Source organism: Procambarus clarkii, chromosome 46 (genome assembly GCF_040958095.1).
Source record: "Procambarus clarkii isolate CNS0578487 chromosome 46, FALCON_Pclarkii_2.0, whole genome shotgun sequence".
NCBI classification, from domain to species: Eukaryota; Metazoa; Arthropoda; class Malacostraca; order Decapoda; family Cambaridae; genus Procambarus; species Procambarus clarkii.
Window position 1 is genome coordinate 15814588 of NC_091195.1, and position 18925 is coordinate 15833512.

Below are 18925 nucleotides of genomic sequence, written 5' to 3' on the forward strand. Positions count from 1 at the left end.
GGTTGGTTTAGGCTGCAATGCGTTGGGTTTGGTCGCCTGCTCGAATGCCCCAGGGCTGCCCCGTTCTGATTAGGGTCTGGACTTTGGGGCATTGGTTGCTTTGGCCTTGGTTCTGTCAATGCCTTGATGATAGAATGTTGGCATGGTCCTTCCTTTGTTGGCGTGGTTTGCCCTGGCTCCTCTTTCCCCCCCCCCCACCCCATCCCATCCCCCTGGCTGCCCAGCTCCCAAAGGACTGAAGGATTTGGGGTTGGAACCGGTTTGGTTGGGATGAGACTCGGGCTGTCCCGTTTGATGTGGGGACAGAGGCCTGTGAGTCTGTTCCTCCTGCCGAGGCTTCTGAGTTTTCCCAGCAGGCCCCCCTTCTTTGAGACTTTTTCCTCTACTCTGCCTTTTTCTTCAAGGCTGGAGGTAGGCTCTGTCCCGGAGCCTCTCTCGAGGGGTTTTGGGGCTTGAGGGGAAGCCTACTTGGTGTGCTTGGGCTCCGCTGTGCTCCTGCTTGGGTTTTTGTGCATTTGGACAGTAATCTTGCTGCAGGAGTGGAGGTGCCGCTCTGACAGCCAGGCATGCTGCTCTGGCATGCCTGGCTGCCAGGGTGGCACTCAGTGTCGTGTTTACTTTTCAGGACTGGGTGTGGGGGGTCCGTTGGTGCGTATTTTTTGTGTATTTTCACACTGGGGCTCTCTGATGTCTCTGTTGCTCCCTCTTGTTTGCTTTCCCTGGTGGGTTTTTGTCTACATGGCCTAGAATGTGGAAGTATGTGGCTTTCTGGGGTTTTCCCGTTTTTGGCTGCTTCCTGCATCGGCTGGGGTGGTGTTTCGGCTCTTCAAGCCATTCTCTTCCCCTCTCTTGGTGGGGATGGGGGGCGCTCCCCAGCTTGTTATGACTTTCTGCTGTTGCCCTCACCTCTTCCCTGCCTCTTGCATTCCTGTCTTCCTGCTCTGCCACTGGACATGTGTTTCTTTGTTTCTGGGCTCCTGAGGGTGTGCATTGTTTGGGTTTCTGTCCTTTTTCTTTTGGCCACCACCCTTGCTGTGATTGTGTTTGTGTCCCCTCAGTGACGGGCTAGGGTTGCTGCTTGTCTGTTTTTGTCTTTCGTTTGGTGTTCTTGGCCTGGGTGGGTTGACCTGGTGTTTATCCTCACCTGGGCCTCTGTTACCCTGTGGTGCATGGTTCTCTGTTTTCCATGCCTTGGGGGGGGAGAAGGGGGAAGTTCTTTCTGGGTTTCTGGCACTGCGTACAACCTTTTACGTGCTTAACTGTGGCTGTGCGGGATTCTACCGCCTCTTGTTTGCCTTCTTTATTGCCTGATACTTGCATCCTGCCTTGTCTCTTTCTGTGGGGACTTTTGGGTGGTGGTCTTGTCTCTGTCTTGTGTTCCCAGATTGAGGTTTCTTGTTTTCCTTTCTGGTGGGCACCTGTTTTGTTCCTGGTGTCCTTGCCCGCTCTGCTCGACCGACTCCCAAGCCTTCGGATTGTCTCCGTACTTTGCCCACGTTAGCAGTGGGGCTCATTTTCTGCGTTGTGTGTTTTGCGGTTACAACCTGTGAACAACCTACTCCCATGCAAAAAAAAAAAAATTAACCCTACATTACCCTTTGCTTTGCCTCGGTTCTGGCTCTCCTATCTCTTAGTGGCTGTTTAATAATAATAATAATAATAATAATAATAATACTGTATAATAATTTTTTTTTGCAAGAAGATACAATGGGTTGGTAAGATTACATAAGGCTGGTATTTTTACATTCATGCAAAGCCACTAACTCGCATAGCATTTCAGGTAGGTCATTAACCACCGCACTGCTCTGCATTAAGTACATCTGTGTCTCCAGTCCATACTTGTCTGTTCCAATTGTTTATATTGCAGTAGTGAACCATATACCCATCATGTAGGCAGTAGTGAACCATATACCCATCATGTAGGCAGTAGTGAACCATATACCCATCATGTAGGCAGTAGTGACCCCCATACCCATCATGTAGGCAGTAGTGACCCCCATACCCATCATGTAGGCAGTAGTGAACCATATACCCATCATGTTTATTTATTTATTTATTTATTTATGCATATACAAGAATGTACATAAGGAATGTGAGGATACAAATATGGTAATTACAGTCTTGTAAAGCCACTAGCACGCGCAGCGTTTCGGGCAGGTCCTTAATCTAAGAAAATTTTAAGGAGGTAAATACTTGCAAAAGTTATAGACAAAAAAATGGTAACAGATTACATGAAATGAAAAAAAGATGAGAGAAAATTGTAGGTACAGTATATTAAAGCACATAGGTAGCTGAGATTGATTGCAATGACAGCTTGAATGGTAGTTGACAAAAAATTGGTAGGCACAATACAGCAGAAACAATATAAGATTGGTTGCAATGACAGCTTGAATGGTAGTTGACAAAAATTGGTAGTCACAATACAGCATATGGCTAGCACATATAAGAAGACAGCAATGAACACAATGATAAGGTTGTTTGATATTACATAAAAATTAGGAGATTGGGTAACACTAGGTACAGAGCAAATTTAAAGCTCAGTGTAGGAAACTAAGAAGATGAAGTTAGGTACTTTTTGGTTTTGCTTTTAAATAAGGCAAAAGTTTTACAGTTTTTCAATTCACTAGGGAGTGAGTTCCATAGACTAGGTCCCTTAATTTGCATAGAGTGTTTACACAGATTAAGTTTGACCCTGGGGATATCAAAGAGATATTTATTTCTGGTGTGGTGATAATGGGTCCTATTACATCTGTCCAGGGAGAGTTTCAGAGCATGGTTTGCATTTGAGAACAGGGTTTTGTAAATGTAGTTGACACAAGAGAATGTGTGGAGGGAGTTAATATTTAGCAAGTTTAGGGATTTAAACAATGGAGCTGAGTGTTGTCTGAAAGCAGAGTTAGTTATTATTCTGATAGCAGATTTTTGCTGTGTGATAATGGGCTTAAGGTGGTTTGCAGTGGTAGACCCCCATGCACAGATACCATAATTAAGATAGGGGTAGATTAGTGCATAATATAGTGAGAGGAGAGCAGAGTAGTGAACCATGCACTACCATGTAGGCAGTAGTGACCCCCATACCCATCATGTAGGCAGTAGTGACCCCCATACCCATCATGTAGGCAGTAGTGAACCATATACCCATCATGTAGGCAGTAGTGACCCCCATACCCATCATGTAGGCAGTAGTGAACCATATACCCATCATGTAGGCAGTAGTGACCCCCATACCCATCATGTAGGCAGTAGTGAACCATATACCCATCATATATGCAGTAGTGAACCATATACCCATCATGTAGGCAGTAGTGAACCATATACCCATCATGTAGGCAGTAGTGGACCATATACCCATCATGTAGGCAGTAGTGACCCCCATACCCATCATGTAGGCAGTAGTGAACCATATACCCATCATGTAGGCAGTAGTGAACCATATACCCATCATGTAGGCAGTAGTGGACCATATACCCATCATGTAGGCAGTAGTGACCCCCATACCCATCATGTAGGCAGTAGTGGACCATATACCCATCATGTAGGCAGTAGTGACCCCCATACCCATCATGTAGGCAGTAGTGAACCATATACCCATCATGTAGGCAGTAGTGACCCCCATACCCATCATGTAGGCAGTAGTGAACCATATACCCATCATGTAGGCAGTAGTGAACCATATACCCATCATGTAGGCAGTAGTGAACCATATACCCATCATGTAGGCAGTAGTGAACCATATACCCATCATGTAGGCAGTAGTGAACCATATACCCATCATGTAGGCAGTAGTGAACCATATACTCATTCTGTTGGTGATAGTGGCCCCATACCTATCGTGTGAATGGTAGTGGTCCCCATACCCATGTGGCCAGTATTGAACTCCATACTCATGCTGTGGGGGATAGTGGACCATATACCCATCCTATGGCGATAGTAGACCCCATACCCATCCTGTGGGTGGTTGTGTATACAGTACCCATTCTGTGGATGGTAGTGGATCCCATACCCATCCTGCCATCCTGTGGGAGGTAGTGGCCCATATACTCATCTTGTGGATGGAAGTGAAACCCATACCCACCCTGTGGGTGGTAGTGGACCCCATACCCATCCTTTGGATGATAGTGGTTCCCATACCCATTCTGTGGGTGGTAGTAGACCCCATACTAATTCTGTGGGCGGTATAGTGGACCTCATAATCATCCTGTGGGTGACAGCAAACTTCATACCCATCCTATGAGTGGTAGTGAACCAAATCCCCTCCCTGTGGGTGGTAGTGGACCCCATATCCATCCTGTGGGCGGTAGTTGATCCCATATCCATTCAGTGGGTAGTATTGGGCCATATTCCCATCCTCTAGGCAGTAGTGGACCCCATATCAATCCAGTGGGTGGTAGTGAGCCTGATACCCATCTAATGGGCAGTAGTGAATCCCATAACCATCCTCTGAATGATAGTGGACATTATTTAAGGTCAGCATTGTTCCAAACAGATAACTAAAACTGGAACTGAACTCAAAATGTATTAGGTTTATAATTTGTACCAAGAGAAACAACGGCACTTTCCTGCACCGTGGGAGATTACACCCTTTCCAATTTTAATCCCTCCCTTTCGACCCAAGAAGAAAATTAGAGATCAGCCCAAGCTTTGTCTTGTGGCAAAGCTCAACGCCTTAAGCCATATTGATGCTCTGTCCACAGAGCATTCTCTCTCTCAAATCATATACACTGATGATTCCCTACACCACACCACGGGTGCAGCTGGAAGTGCAGTTGTCCTGACAATGGGCGATGACTTATATTTTGAGTGGGGAGTCTGTATGAACAACTGGGCCTCTACCTTTCAGACTGAACCATTTGCCTTGCTTCTTGCACTGAAATGTGTACAGGTCTCCAAACGATACATTAATTGTAAGTGACTCTTTATCATCCTTAAATGCTCTCAACTCTTTAAGACATAACTATAACATTCTCGTGTCCGAAGCTAGACACAAATACAACAAAATCATAAAAATGGTAACAGAGTCCATTTCATGTGGTCTCCATCTCATGTTGGACTCCGAATGCATGATAGAGCTGATAAGTTAGCCAAAGAATCTGCCATTAAAGGAGACGTACGTTGAGTGTAACCATGGAATGTGAGCAATCCAAGGTTACATGCGCAATCTGAGAGCAATAGTACACCAAGAAAACACCTAGAAAACAAAATCTTGTAGATCTGAGGCAAAGTGAAATCAACACCAGTAATTCCATCTATTATCATACTATCATGCAAGAGAAGAACCACATCTATGGTTCATCCCATGAAATCAGCAGACTACTAGATGTTACTACTGTAATTGGCATATTTTCGGTATAAAAAGTCGTAATTCGAAACTGCAAATAAGTGCAGAGAGTCAGAATTCGGCTCAAAAATCACGCTCAGTAGTCAAATTTCCGACATTTCAGATACTCTGAAAACTGCAGGGGGGGGGGGGTTTGGTCAAAATGTGACCATCGCCGTTTTCAGTAATTGGCATATATTCGGAATAAAAAGTCGCAATTTTAAACCGAAAATAGGTGCAGAGGGTCAGAATTTGTCTAAAAAATCACGCTCAGGAGTCAAATTTCCGAAATTTCAGATATTTTGAAAACTGCAGGGGGAGTTTGGGCAAAATGTGACCCATCGCCGTCTTCAGTAATTGGCATATTTTTGGTATAAAAATTCGTAATTTGAAACTGAAAATAGGTGCAGAGAGTCAGAATTCGGCTCAAAAATCATGCTCAGGAGTCAAATTTCCGACATTTCAGATATTTTGAAAACTGCAGGGGGGTTTGAACAAAATATGACCCATCGCCGTGCTCAGTAATTGACATATTGTCGGTATAAAAATTCGTAATTTGAAACTGAAAATAGGTGCAGAGAGTCAGATATCCGGCTCAAAAATCATACTCAGGAGTCAAATTTCCGACATTTCAGATATTTCGAAAACTGCAGGGGGGGTTTGGGCAAAATATGACCCATGGCCTTTTCAGTAATTGGCATATTTTCGGTACAAAAATTCGTAATTTGAAACTGAAAATAGGTGCTGAGAGTCAGAATTCCGCTCAAAAATCACGCTCAGGAGTCAAATTTCCGACATTTCAGATATTTTGAAAACTGGAAGGGGGTTTGGGCAAATTGTGACCCATCGCCGTTTTCAGTAATTGGCCTATTGTCGGAATAAAAAGTCGTAATTTGAAAATGAAAATAGGTGCAGAGAGTCAGAATTCGGCTCAAAAATCACGCTCAGGAATCAAATTTCCGACATTTCAGATGTCATTTCAGATTTCAGAATTATTTAATAATTTGTTTTGCAAGATGAAGATGAATGCGTTTTGCAATTATCGAATCAAGCAACTTTCCTGCAATAGCTAATTGGGATAGTTTGATACAAGTGAACTATCTCCTTTCTTTAAAATTGGTATCACATTCGCAACCTTCCACGACTCTGGCACTGCCTGACTTTAATTTTGTATTAAATATGGCTCGCAAAGTTCGTCTTTGCATTATTTAAGCACCCTGGCACACACTTCGTTTGGCCCTGGGGATTTTGCAGAGGCTCGAAACAGTCATATGGAACAAATGGAAACAAACTCAAGACCTACAACCACTCACATCTTCACAGACGGATCAGTTGATCAAGAAAGAGGTTCTGCTGGGGCAGCAGTTTACAATACCAACCATGAAGCTTACTAGAGCACGACTAGTGGGTGCTCAACATTGCAAACAGAATTATATGCCCTGAAGGAGGCAATAAACTATACAATTGAGAATAATTTACATGATGTCATCATTCATGCCGACTCCAAATCTTCGCTCCAGGCATTGTTATCCAGTCAGCACAGAGATAATATACAACTCCTCACAGAAATCCAACATATAGAAAAAGATGCCCATAATCGAGGGCTGTCAATCTCCCTAAATTGGACACCAAGTGACATGGTAATAGATGGTAATCATCTAATGCCAATGTCACTTGGCATCTTTGCATGAGACATTGCAATAGCCATACACAGACTCCGACTTGGTTACAAGTGCTGCTGGGAGGTAATGAACCCAATAGTTAAAGAGTGTCACATCTGTGAAACTGAGGCAGAGGCGCCGCTGTTGCACTACTTACTGGAATGTGAAGCTACTGAACCCCTGAGCATCAAACTCAACATTAATCCAACGACAGCAGCTGCATTAGATGCACATTCCACCGCGACTACAATGATTAGAAAAGCTGTTGAAGAATGGGAAACACTAGTGAATGTTCTGCATTTACATCCGCTACCAAGATAACGTTATTAAAACAAGACTAAAACTAGTGCGCTAAAACAGAAGTGGAAAAGAAACGGGGGAAACAGGAAACCCCCACCTTCATTTAAATCTCTGACCCAAATAGCACAGTGACAAGGTTATCGTGAATAACCGAACTCAATTACGGGCTCACCATAGCCCGTGCTACATGGACATTTCGTTCTGAGTAGCTAAATCTATAACAACAACAGCAATCATGTGGATTTGTTTTTCCTGAGTTTCATTCTGAAGAGAATGTAAATTAAGCTCAGTCGATCTCTCTTCATATGGAAGGTTTCTAATTTGCGGGTTTAAGTTTGTCATAGACGGTAACTACGCTGGACGTGTAGTTAGTTTGTGGTGTACTTCTGCTTCTCTCTTCCTTGGTGATGATATCTTGAGGCATATTTCTGCACTTTTACCCGGGCCACACACTATCTTACTGCCTCCCTCTCCATACCTCCATCATTACCCCTGGCGACACTCTTACTGCCTCCCTCTCCATACCTCCATCATTACCCCTGGCGACACTCTTACTGCCTCCCTCTCCATACCTCCATCATTCCCCCTGGCGACACTCTTACTGCCTCCCTCTCCATACCTCTATCATTACCCCTGGCGACACTCTTACTGCCTCCCTCTCCATACCTCCATCATTCCCCCTGGCGACACTCTTACTGCCTCCATCTCCATACCTCCATCATTACCCCTGGCGACACTCTTACTGCCTCCCTCTCCATACCTCCATCATTACCCCTGGCGACACTCTTACTGCCTCCCTCTCCATACCTCCATCATTACCCCTGGCGACACTCTTACTGCCTCCCTCTCCATACCTCCATCATTACCCCTGGCGACACTCTTACTGCCTCCCTCTCCATACCTCCATCATTACCCCTGGCGACACTCTTACTGCCTCCCTCTCCATACCTCCATCATTACCCCTGGCGACACTCTTACTGCCTCCCTCTCCATACCTCCATCATTACCCCTGGCGACACTCTTACTGCCTCCCTCTCCATACCTCCATCATTACCCCTGGCGACACTCCTACTGCCTCCATCTCCATACCTCCATCATTACCCCTGGCGATACTCTTACTGCCTCCATCTCCATACCTCCATCATTACCCCTGGCGACACTCTTACTGCTCCCTCTCCATACCTCCATCATTACCCCTGGCGACACTCCTACTGCCTCCATCTCCATACCTCCATCATTACCCCTGGCGACACTCCTACTGCCTCCATCATTACCCCTGGCGACACTCTTACTGCCTCCCTCTCCATACCTCCATCATTACCCCTGGCGACACTCCTACTGCCTCCCTCTCCATACCTCCATCATTACCCCCCCTGGCGACACTCTTACTGCTGTCGGAAAATCCGACACCATTTAATAATCATACAGATAATAGCTGTGTTACCAACAAGTTACCCATAGAAAACGTAACTTGTAGTGGAATTACCGTCTATAGAAAACGGGATATCATCACCACATACTATTATAATTCACCAGCTATTCTGCTGGGAATTATTCTTAAATACATTAGTCTTTGGACTTTACCATCATAAAAACATCTTATATAAATTAACTTAATTATCAATATTAAAGTAGAGTAAATGTGACCCTTCTATCACGTTCTGAAATCTGGACAATGTAAGCCAGGCGTCAGAGTGGAGGAAGGAGGGCAGCCATTGTTTATATTGAGACCAGAGGCTCACACGGGAGCAAATTCGGCTCCTGTTAAATTTACTTGGACGTAGTGTTATGGAAACCAAAGGTACCATTGTCAACACGCTGTCTACAGATACAAGTTAAGTGTCTATCCGAAACCCGTTTATCATTCATTTATGGCCATTAATGTCAGGATATAGGGTTAGCCGGTTAGAACGCGAAATCGCCTCAAACTAAAGGTAATTAAGCCAGGTCTCAATGTTCCATATAGTGTTTTCTCTGAAATACTTGTCATATACTAGGTTTCTGGCTTCACAGCTAGCGCACTTTTGACAGGTCAAGACGAGGATGCAAGATTTGTGCACCAGTTACTGGGTGATATGGAAGCTACCTCAAAGAGGATAATTTGGTGTCTACACCCTAGTTATACCTGGTGGACTAACCTGCTGTACTATAAGATAAGGAACCTCTTCAATGTATGTAGTTACTGTAGTTTGATTGGCTGCATACATATAAATATAAACCCCCCTAATGTGTAGAGGATCGATTTGTGAGATTATGAGATTATTGCAGAAATACAGTCCACTTATCATTATACAAATTGCTATCGAAGTATATAAATTAACGTAAATATAAATTCATATAAATTAAATAAATATAAATCTCACAGGTCGGTTCCCACAACTGCCTCCATCTCCATACCTCCATCATTACCCCTGGCGACACTCCTACTGCCTCCCTCTCCATACCTCCATCATTACCCCTGGCGACACTCCTACTGCCTCCCTCTCCATACCTCCATCATTACCCCTGGCGACACTCTTACTGCCTCCCTCTCCATACCTCCATCATTACCCCCCTGGCGACACTCCTACTGCCTCCCTCTCCATACCTCCATCATTACCCCCCCTGGCGACACTCCTACTGCCTCCCTCTCCATACCTCCATCATTACCACTCTCCTACTGCCCCTATCTACTTCTATCATTACAATTTTTCAATATCTATGTCGTCTCAGAACTTCAATATTTAACAGTTTTCTCAAAATCTCCGTCAAATACTGCAAGACAGTCCAGTACTAAGTAACGGCATCAATTTGTACAGTTACAGAGACATTACTGAATAAATTTAGATCTATCACTAAAGGTTGTATAATATATTATTGCTTCCTTTAACCTCCATCTTCATAAGTATTTAAGTGATGGGAAAATAAATTACAAACTCGGTTTATGTTCATGTTTTATTGGAGTAAAGTGTGTAGACTACAAGCAGTGAGTTATGAGTAACTTCCATAACTACTTAACGTGGAAAACAACAGTTTGAAACACTTGATAGACAGGACACTAGAGCCTCTCCCATTCGGTCGAGGCAGTGTGACGTGCTAGAGCCAGGGCTTGTCTGACTTTGCCTCTGGTCGCTTGGTGGGACTGGTCGCTGCCAGGATGTACCTCTACCAAGGCCATGTACAACAACAATTTTTTACAATACAATACAATACAATTTTATTTAGGTAAGGTACATACATACAATAAATATTTACAAGGATTGTTTAACTTATAGGTAGAGCTAGTACATACAATGCCTAAAGCCACTATTACGCAAAGCGTTTCGGGCATGATAAACTTAAATGACAAGCTTAATACTAATTGAGCATAATGAGTAGAATGAAAACAAGAAATGAAAACATAGATGGAAAAGCAGCACAAATACAATTATGTATTTGTGCTGACAAAGGCATTGATGTCTTGTCTTTCATAATATCAGAAGCCTTACTAATATCCTCTGAAGACTGGTCCAGGAATAGAGAGACTTCGTGGAACAGAGAGATTTCCTGAACTAGAGATGTTTTCTGCAAAGTGGTCACTTTCTGGGCTGTTGACTGCGGGCAGCGAGAGGCCGGTGACATGACTTCTGAAGTGTTGACAGGAGCCTTAACCTGGAAGGTGGTAAATGTTGGTTGAGGCCTCGGCACATCCAGAGAGCTGCTTGCGACGCTCAGGGCGTCGAGAACATTGTGTGTGTGGCCAAGGGGCCAAGCAGACTCTTGAGAGGAGGGTTTGAGCCCATCAAAGTTGGTTATCTCATTCTGGAAGCTGTAGTAGGAGTTAGGCTGTTGACCACATGACTTTGATGACGTTTTTACCTAAAAACACAAAACATGAAAATTAACATTGTAGTTCTAAACAAAATAATAATATGGTAAACTACAGGAATATTTATACCCAACTAATCTATCGTCCGCTTGGAACTATGCGGCTCTCACATTGTGGCCGGGTAATTTGTTGATGAAGCAACACCCTCACCTTGTCAATGAGGCAACACAGCAAGCGCATGAGTGTTGCCAACAGCAATAGTCCTCCCACGATGCAGAGCTGGATGATCATCTCGTTAGTGTACATGTTGGCTATCGTGGCTGTCTGTAGGGGGAGAGGGAATGGTCGCTGGAGGAGTTTGTGACGGACTGTGTCAGGGTTGATGTGAACACTGCTAACACAGCTCTCTTGGTCATATAGTCCTTAATGGTCGCTGGAGGAGTTTGTGACGGACTGTGTAAGGGTTGATGTGAACACTGCTAACACAGCTCTCTTGGTCTTATAGTCCTTAATGGTCGCTGGAGGAGTTTGTGACGGACTGTGCCAGGGTTGATGTGAACACTGCTAACACAGCTCTCTTGGTCATATAGTCCTTAATGGTCGCTGGAGGAGTTTGTGACGGACTGTGTAAGGGTTGATGTGAACACTGCTAACACAGCTCTCTTGGTCATATAGTCCTTAATGGTCGCTGGAGGAGTTTGTGACGGACTGTGCCAGGGTTGATGTGAACACTGCTAACACAGCTCTCTTGGTCTTATAGTCCTTAATGGTCGCTGGAGGAGTTTGTGACGGACTGTGCCAGGGTTGATGTGAACACTGCTAACACAGCTCTCTTGGTCATATAGTCCTTAATGGGCCGCCTCACTCCTCACTCCACCTCCCCAACCCCCCCGCAGAGGTCAACCTGTGTAATAAAGGTAAATGCAGAAGGTATATATATTGACCCATGCAACGTTGCGAGAATCTATTTCACCTCAAAAACAGTCACAATGCCCATAAAATATTGAGGAAATCCACAAGGGCCGTGACGATGATTCGTCTGGGAGCATCAAAGACACTGCCTTAATCGACTGAGCTACGACAGGGCACCCCTTGTGGATTTGTTCATTTGATGCCTTACGTTAGTGTGGTCTCTGTGTGTAGTGTGTGGTCTCTGTGTGTCCCATAAAATATTGTCTGGTCTAACAATATAAATAAACAAAACTGCAGAAGGCTAATTGACCCTCTATTCACGATCACACACACACACATCTGGTTTAATAAGGTATTAAAAGTATTAACACAAGACAGAACACGAAACAATGGGAATGAATTAGATAAATTGGTAAAGGAAGTAACTAAGCGAATTAGGGTCATTAGTATTCGATCTATTCAATTTAACATAAGAACAAAGGCAACTGCAGAAGGCCTATTGGCCCATACGAGGCAGCTCCTATTTATAACCACCCAATCCCACTCATATACTTGTCCAACCCGCGCTTGAAACAATCGAGGGACCCCACCTCCAGCACGTTACGCGGCAATTGGTTCCACAAATCAACAACCCTGTTACTGAACCAGCATCCACCCAAGTCTTTCCTAAATCTAAACTTATCCAATTTATACCCATTGATTCGTGTTCTGTCTTGTGTTAATACTTTTAATACCCTATTAATATCCCCTTTGTTATGTCCATTCACCCACTTGTAAACTTCTATCATGTCACCCCTAACTTTCCAGTGAATGCAATTTAAGCTTTGTTAATCTTTCTTCATATGAAAGATTTCTAATTTGGGGAATTAACTTAGTCATCCTACGCTGGACACGTTCAAGTGAATTTATGTTCACTTGAACTAAATGGGGCCTAACCAGAGCAAGATATAGCTTAAGACACCAGGTGTCTTGTTACTAACGCTGCGATTAATAAATCCGAGTGTCCGATTTGCCTTATTACGAACATTCATGCATTGATCCTTTTGTTTTAAATTCTAACTAATCATAACTCCCAGATCCCTTTCGCAATCCGACTTCGCAATCTCAACACCATCTAGCTCGTATCTTGTAACTCTATCATCATTACCTAACCTCAGAACTTTACATTTATCAGCATTAAACTGCATCTACCAATCCTTTGACCATTTCAAAACCCTATCTAGATCAACTTGAAGTGATAGTGAGTCCTCCTCCGAATTAATTTCCCTACCGATTTTCGTATCATCGGCAAATTTGCAAATGTTGCTACTCAAACCTGAATCTAAATCATGTATATATATTCAGAGGTCCCAGGACAGAGCCCTGAGGTACTCCACTAACAACATTATCCCACTCTGACTTAACCCCATTTATACTAACTCTCTGTTTCCTTTGGAATAGCCATGCCCTAATCCAACCTAATATAGCACCCCCAATACCATGAGCTTCTATTTTTTTAATTAGTCTTTCATGTGGCACTGTATCAAAAGCTTTGCTAAAGTCAAGGTACACAACATCACAATCCTTACCACTATCAACTGCCTCAACTATGCTGGAATAAAAAGTTAGCAAATTTGTTAAACATGAACGGCCATTTGTAAAACCATGTTGCGACTCATTTATTAATTTATGTTTTTCAAGATGGAGACGAATTGTATTTGCAGTTATTGATTCAAGTAACTTTCCCACAATAGACGTTAGGCTAATTGGCCGATAGTTTGACGCAAGTGATCTATCTCCTTTCTTAAAAATTGGTACCACATTAGCTACCTTCCATGACTCTGGCACTCTGCCTGACTCTATTGATTCATTAAATATGGTAGACAGTGGCTCGGAAAGCTCCTCTTTGCATTCTTTAAGCACCCTGGCAAACACCTCATCCGGCCCTGGGGATTTGTTTGGTTTTAGTTTTTCTAATTGTTTAATTACATCCTCCCTGGTAACTGCTAAACTAGTCAACCTGTCCTCATCCCCACCCACATAGACTTGTTCGGCTGAAGGCATATTGTTAAGTTCTTCTTTAGTAAATACAGATATAAAATATTTGTTAAAAATACTACTCATCTCCTTGTCATTATCCGTTATTTGACCTGTCTCAGATTTTAATGGACCTATCCTTTTCCTAGTCTTAGTTCGATATAACTGAAAAAAACCTTTTAGGATTTGACTTTGCTTGCTCTGCTATGCGAACTTCATAGTTTCTTTTTGCTTTCCTAATCTCTTTTTTAACATTTCTAACCAGTTGTATGAATTCCTGTTCTAACCTGACTTCCCCATTCTTAATCCTTTTGTACCAAGCTCTCTTTTTACCTATAAGGTTCTTTAAATTATTTGTTATCCACTTTGGGTCATTAGTATTCGACCTATTCAATTTGTATGGTATACTACGTTCCTGTGCTTTGTTTAGAATATTCTTAAATAAGTTATATATTAAATCCACATCGAAATCCCCTTTTACGTCACCTATCGCTGGGTTCATGTCTCGCTCTAAGACCGGCCCACACCCCATACCCAAGAGTTTCCAATCTATTTGACCCAAAAAATTTCTTAGGCTATCAAAATCAGCTTTTCGAAAATCTGGCACTTTAACAGAATTTTCTCCTACAGGTCTATTCCATTCTATGCTAAATCTGATTACTTTGTGATCACTGTTCCCTAGCTCACTCCCTATTTCGATGTCATTAATTTGTGTTTCCCTGTTAGTTAGCACTAAATCTAAAATATTATTTTCCCGTGTTGGTTCCTTAATGTGTTGCGTAAGAAAGTAATCGTCAATTAATTCTAGAAAATCTTCTGCTTCACTATTCCCTGTTTTGTTCACCCAGTTTATTCCACTAAAATTAAAGTCACCCATGACATAAATACTGTTAGATCTAGATGCTCTAGATATTTCATTCCATAGGTGCTTTGCTTCCATTCTGTCTAAATTTGGTGGCCTATATATAAATCCTATTATAATATTATTTGCTTTTTCGTTTAATTCTATCCAAATAGTTTCTGTGTGTGGCTCAGTTTTGATTCCCTCTTTGAGACTACATTTCAAATTGTCCCTAACATATATGGCTACTCCCCCTCCTCGTCTAATATATCTATCTGTGTGAAATAGTTTAAATCCATTTATCTGATATTCAGTTAATAGTTCTCTATTTTCTATGTTCATCCACGTTTCGGTAAGTGCAATAATATCTATTTTTTCTGTGCAGACAAGAGCATTTAATTCATTAATTTTATTTCTTAGACTTCTACTGTTAGTGTAATATATCCTAAGTGAATTGTTATTTTGAAGGCCCTTTTCTTTCCCTGATCATTTTGCCAATTCTTTTCTCCCACGAACACATACTTTTATTACCTCCTTCCTCCAAATCAATTCCCATACCACTATCTACTAACAGTTTAAATCCAAACAAACACCTCTAACCACTGGTTCCAATGAGTTCGCAACAGCAACAACCCCAGCCCTCGATAGATGCACCCCATCACGAGCATACATTTCATTTCTTCCATAGAAGCGTTCCCAGTTGTCTATGAAAGATATTGCATTTGATTTGCAATATCTTTCAAGCCGGCAATTGACACCAAGTGCCCTCGACATCCATTCATTTCCCACTCCCTTTCTTGGAAGAATGCCACATATGATCGGGATTCCTCCCTTGCTCCTAACTAATTCAATGGCTGTCCTAAATCTCTGTATTAGTTCCTCACTCCTAACTCGCCCAACATCATTACCCCCTGCACTAATACAAATAATGGGTTTGTTCCCATTTCCCGTCATAATATCATTCATGTTTTCAACAATATCACCAATTCCAGCTCCCGGATAGTTCTTCAAATTCTTTGTTATCCACTTTGGGTCATTGGTATTCGATCTATTCAATTTGTATGGTATACTACGTTCCTGTGCTTTGTTTAGAATATTCTTAAATAAGTTATATATTGAATCCACATCGAAATCCCCATTTACGTCACCTATCGCTGGGTTCATGTCTCGCTCCAAGACCGGCCCCCACCCCATACCCAAGACTATATATATATATATATATATATATATATATATATATATATATATATATATATATATATATATATATATATATATATATATATATGTATATATATATATATATATATATATATATATATATATATATATATATATATATATATATATATATATATATATATATATATGTTTCATTGAATATGACCGCATATTCTGTATTTATTATTTTCTGGTTTAGGGCTTCTATCCCTCTAACTATTTTCTTAGCATCAGGGCTTAATTGGAATAGGAGTTCTCCAAAACTCCTTTTCGTACTTTTAAGGTGACCTTAAAAGTACGAAAATGAGTTTTGGAGAACTCCTATTCCAATTAAGCCCTGATGCTAAGAAAATAGTTAGAGGGATAGAAGCCCTAAACCAGAAAATAATAAATACAGAATATGCGGTCATATTCAATGAAACATGTTTGAAAGAAAATCTGCTGCCAGTATACACCAATATATATATATATATATATATATATATATATATATATATATATATATATATATATATATATATATATATATATATATATATATATATATATATATATATACTTATAATAAACCTACTTTCTGAGGTGCGCCCCATCTTACAACAACCCAAAGCTTGACGAGTATGACCTCCTACTGAAGACCATGCTGGAAAAAGTTGTTAACCTCTCTCTCAACGAATGCCAGTGGAAACAAGCCACTCTTCCTGTCAGGCTCGGTGGCTTGGGTGTCCGCACCGCCACCCAAATTGCAGTCCCAGCCTTCCTGTCTTCCTCCTCAGCATCAGATGACCTGGTTAAGGAAATTCTACCTGACACCCTGAGTGATGTAGCGGGGATACAGGACCCCCACTACACGGAATGTGACACGAAATGGGGTGCCATGACAGACCCAGCACTCAGACCAGCCATGCCGAAAGCCAAGAAACAATCCAGTTGGGACAGCCCCATTGTAGACAAAGAAGCCACAGCTTTGCTGGAGGCAGCAACAACCCCCAGTGATCGTGCACGCCTCACAGCTGTGCAGGCTCCCCATGCAGGGGACTTCCTTCTGGCAGTCCCTATGTCTGCGACAGGCACACGTCTTGATCCGCAGGAGCTCCGTATTGCAGTCGCTCTCCGCCTTGCTGCCCCTATCCACACTGTTCACAGGTGTATTTGCGGCGAGGCAGATGCTGACGAATATGGATTGCATGGCCTGCACTGTGGAAAATCGGGTGGTTGGCACACTAGACACGACGAAGTCAACGACATCATTAAAAGAAGCCTTGCCTCTGCTCAGTGTCCAGCGGAGAGAGAGCCCCGCAACCTACTGAACCGTGACTCTGTTAGCTTTGCCGGCCGACCAGACGGAATCACACTGCGTCCGTGGAAGGGTGGCAGGCAGTTAGCATGGGACTATACTTGCGTATCCACCCTGGCAACGACATACATCACCCTCTCTGCCGGCACGGCAGGAGCCGCAGCGACACACAGAGAAAAACAAAAGTCAGTCAAGTACAGGCAATTAGATCAAAGGTACAATTTCGTTCCAATAGGGTCTGAGACCCTAGGCCCATGGGGTGAGAGTGCAAGAAGGTTTCTTAAGGATCTTGGTTCCAAGCTCATTGACACCACAAGAGACCCTAGAGCAGCAAGTTTTCTCTTTCAGCGCCTCAGTGTCGCGATCCAGAGGGGAAATGCCCGCTGCATCCTCGGTTCCTGCCCGGCGTCGGAGGAGTTCGAGGAAATCTACAGCCTCTAGGAAGCGAACTTTTTCTTGTGTCCTCTTAATGTTCATTTTTTGTATAAAATCAGATATGTAACTGTATAACCTTGCATAATAAAGTGTACATCATAATAATAAAAAAAAGGGGGTGGTAGGAGAAGTGAACACTCTTTCGTATTCAGAGTTAAATGTCAAGTTTTTCCCTGAGTGCTCTGTGTTCCCTTCTCTGAGGCTGTGGGTCCCTATAATTACACCAGTGGTGGTACCCCCCTATATATATATATATATATATATATATATATATATATATATATATATATATATATATATATATATATATATATGTCGTACCTAGTAGCCAGAACGCACTTCTCAGCCTACTATGCAAGGCCCGATTTGCCTAATGAGCCAAGTTTTCATGAATTAATATATTTTCTCTAATTTTTTTCTGATGAAATGATAAAGCTACCCATATCATTATGTATGAGGTCAATTTTTTATTATTGGAGTTAAAATTAACGTAGATATATGACCGAACCCAACCAACCCTACCTAACCTAACCTAACCTATCTTTATAGGTTAGGTTAGGTTAGGTGGCCGAAAAAGTTAGGTTAGGTTAGGTTAGGTAGGTTAGGTAGTCAAAAAACAACTAATTCATGAAAACTTGGCTTATTAGGCAAATCTGGCCTTGCATTGTAGGCTCAGAAGTGCGTTCTGGCTACTAGGTACGACATATATATATATATATATATATATATATATATATATATATATATATATATATATATATATATATATATATATGTATATATATATATATATATATATATATATATATATATATATATATATATATATATATATATATATATATATATATATATATATATATATGATGCGAACAAGCCTGAATGGTCCCCAGGACAATATGCAACTGAAAACTCACACCCCAGAAGTGACTCGAACCCATACTCCCAGAAGCAACGCAACTGGTATGTACAAGACGCCTTAATCCACTTGACCATCACGACCGGACAAAATGAGCTGATAGCCGAGGCTATATGAACCACCCCACCGCCGGCACTCGGATAGTAATCTTGGGCATAGCATTTTACCAAATCACCTCATTCTTTGGGGCACACGTGAGGAACACAAATGCGAACAAGC

At 42.1% G+C, this 18925-nt stretch overlaps 1 protein-coding gene across 1 annotated transcript; it reads left to right on the forward strand.

Annotated features, from left to right (window-relative positions):
- Nucleotides 1-3043: 3043 nt before the first annotated feature.
- Nucleotides 3044-3838, forward strand: LOC138350543 (mucin-1-like). The gene has a single exon (XM_069301553.1). The coding sequence runs from the start codon at nt 3044-3046 to the stop codon at nt 3836-3838; it is 795 nt and encodes a 264-aa protein (XP_069157654.1).
- Nucleotides 3839-18925: the final 15087 nt, after the last annotated feature.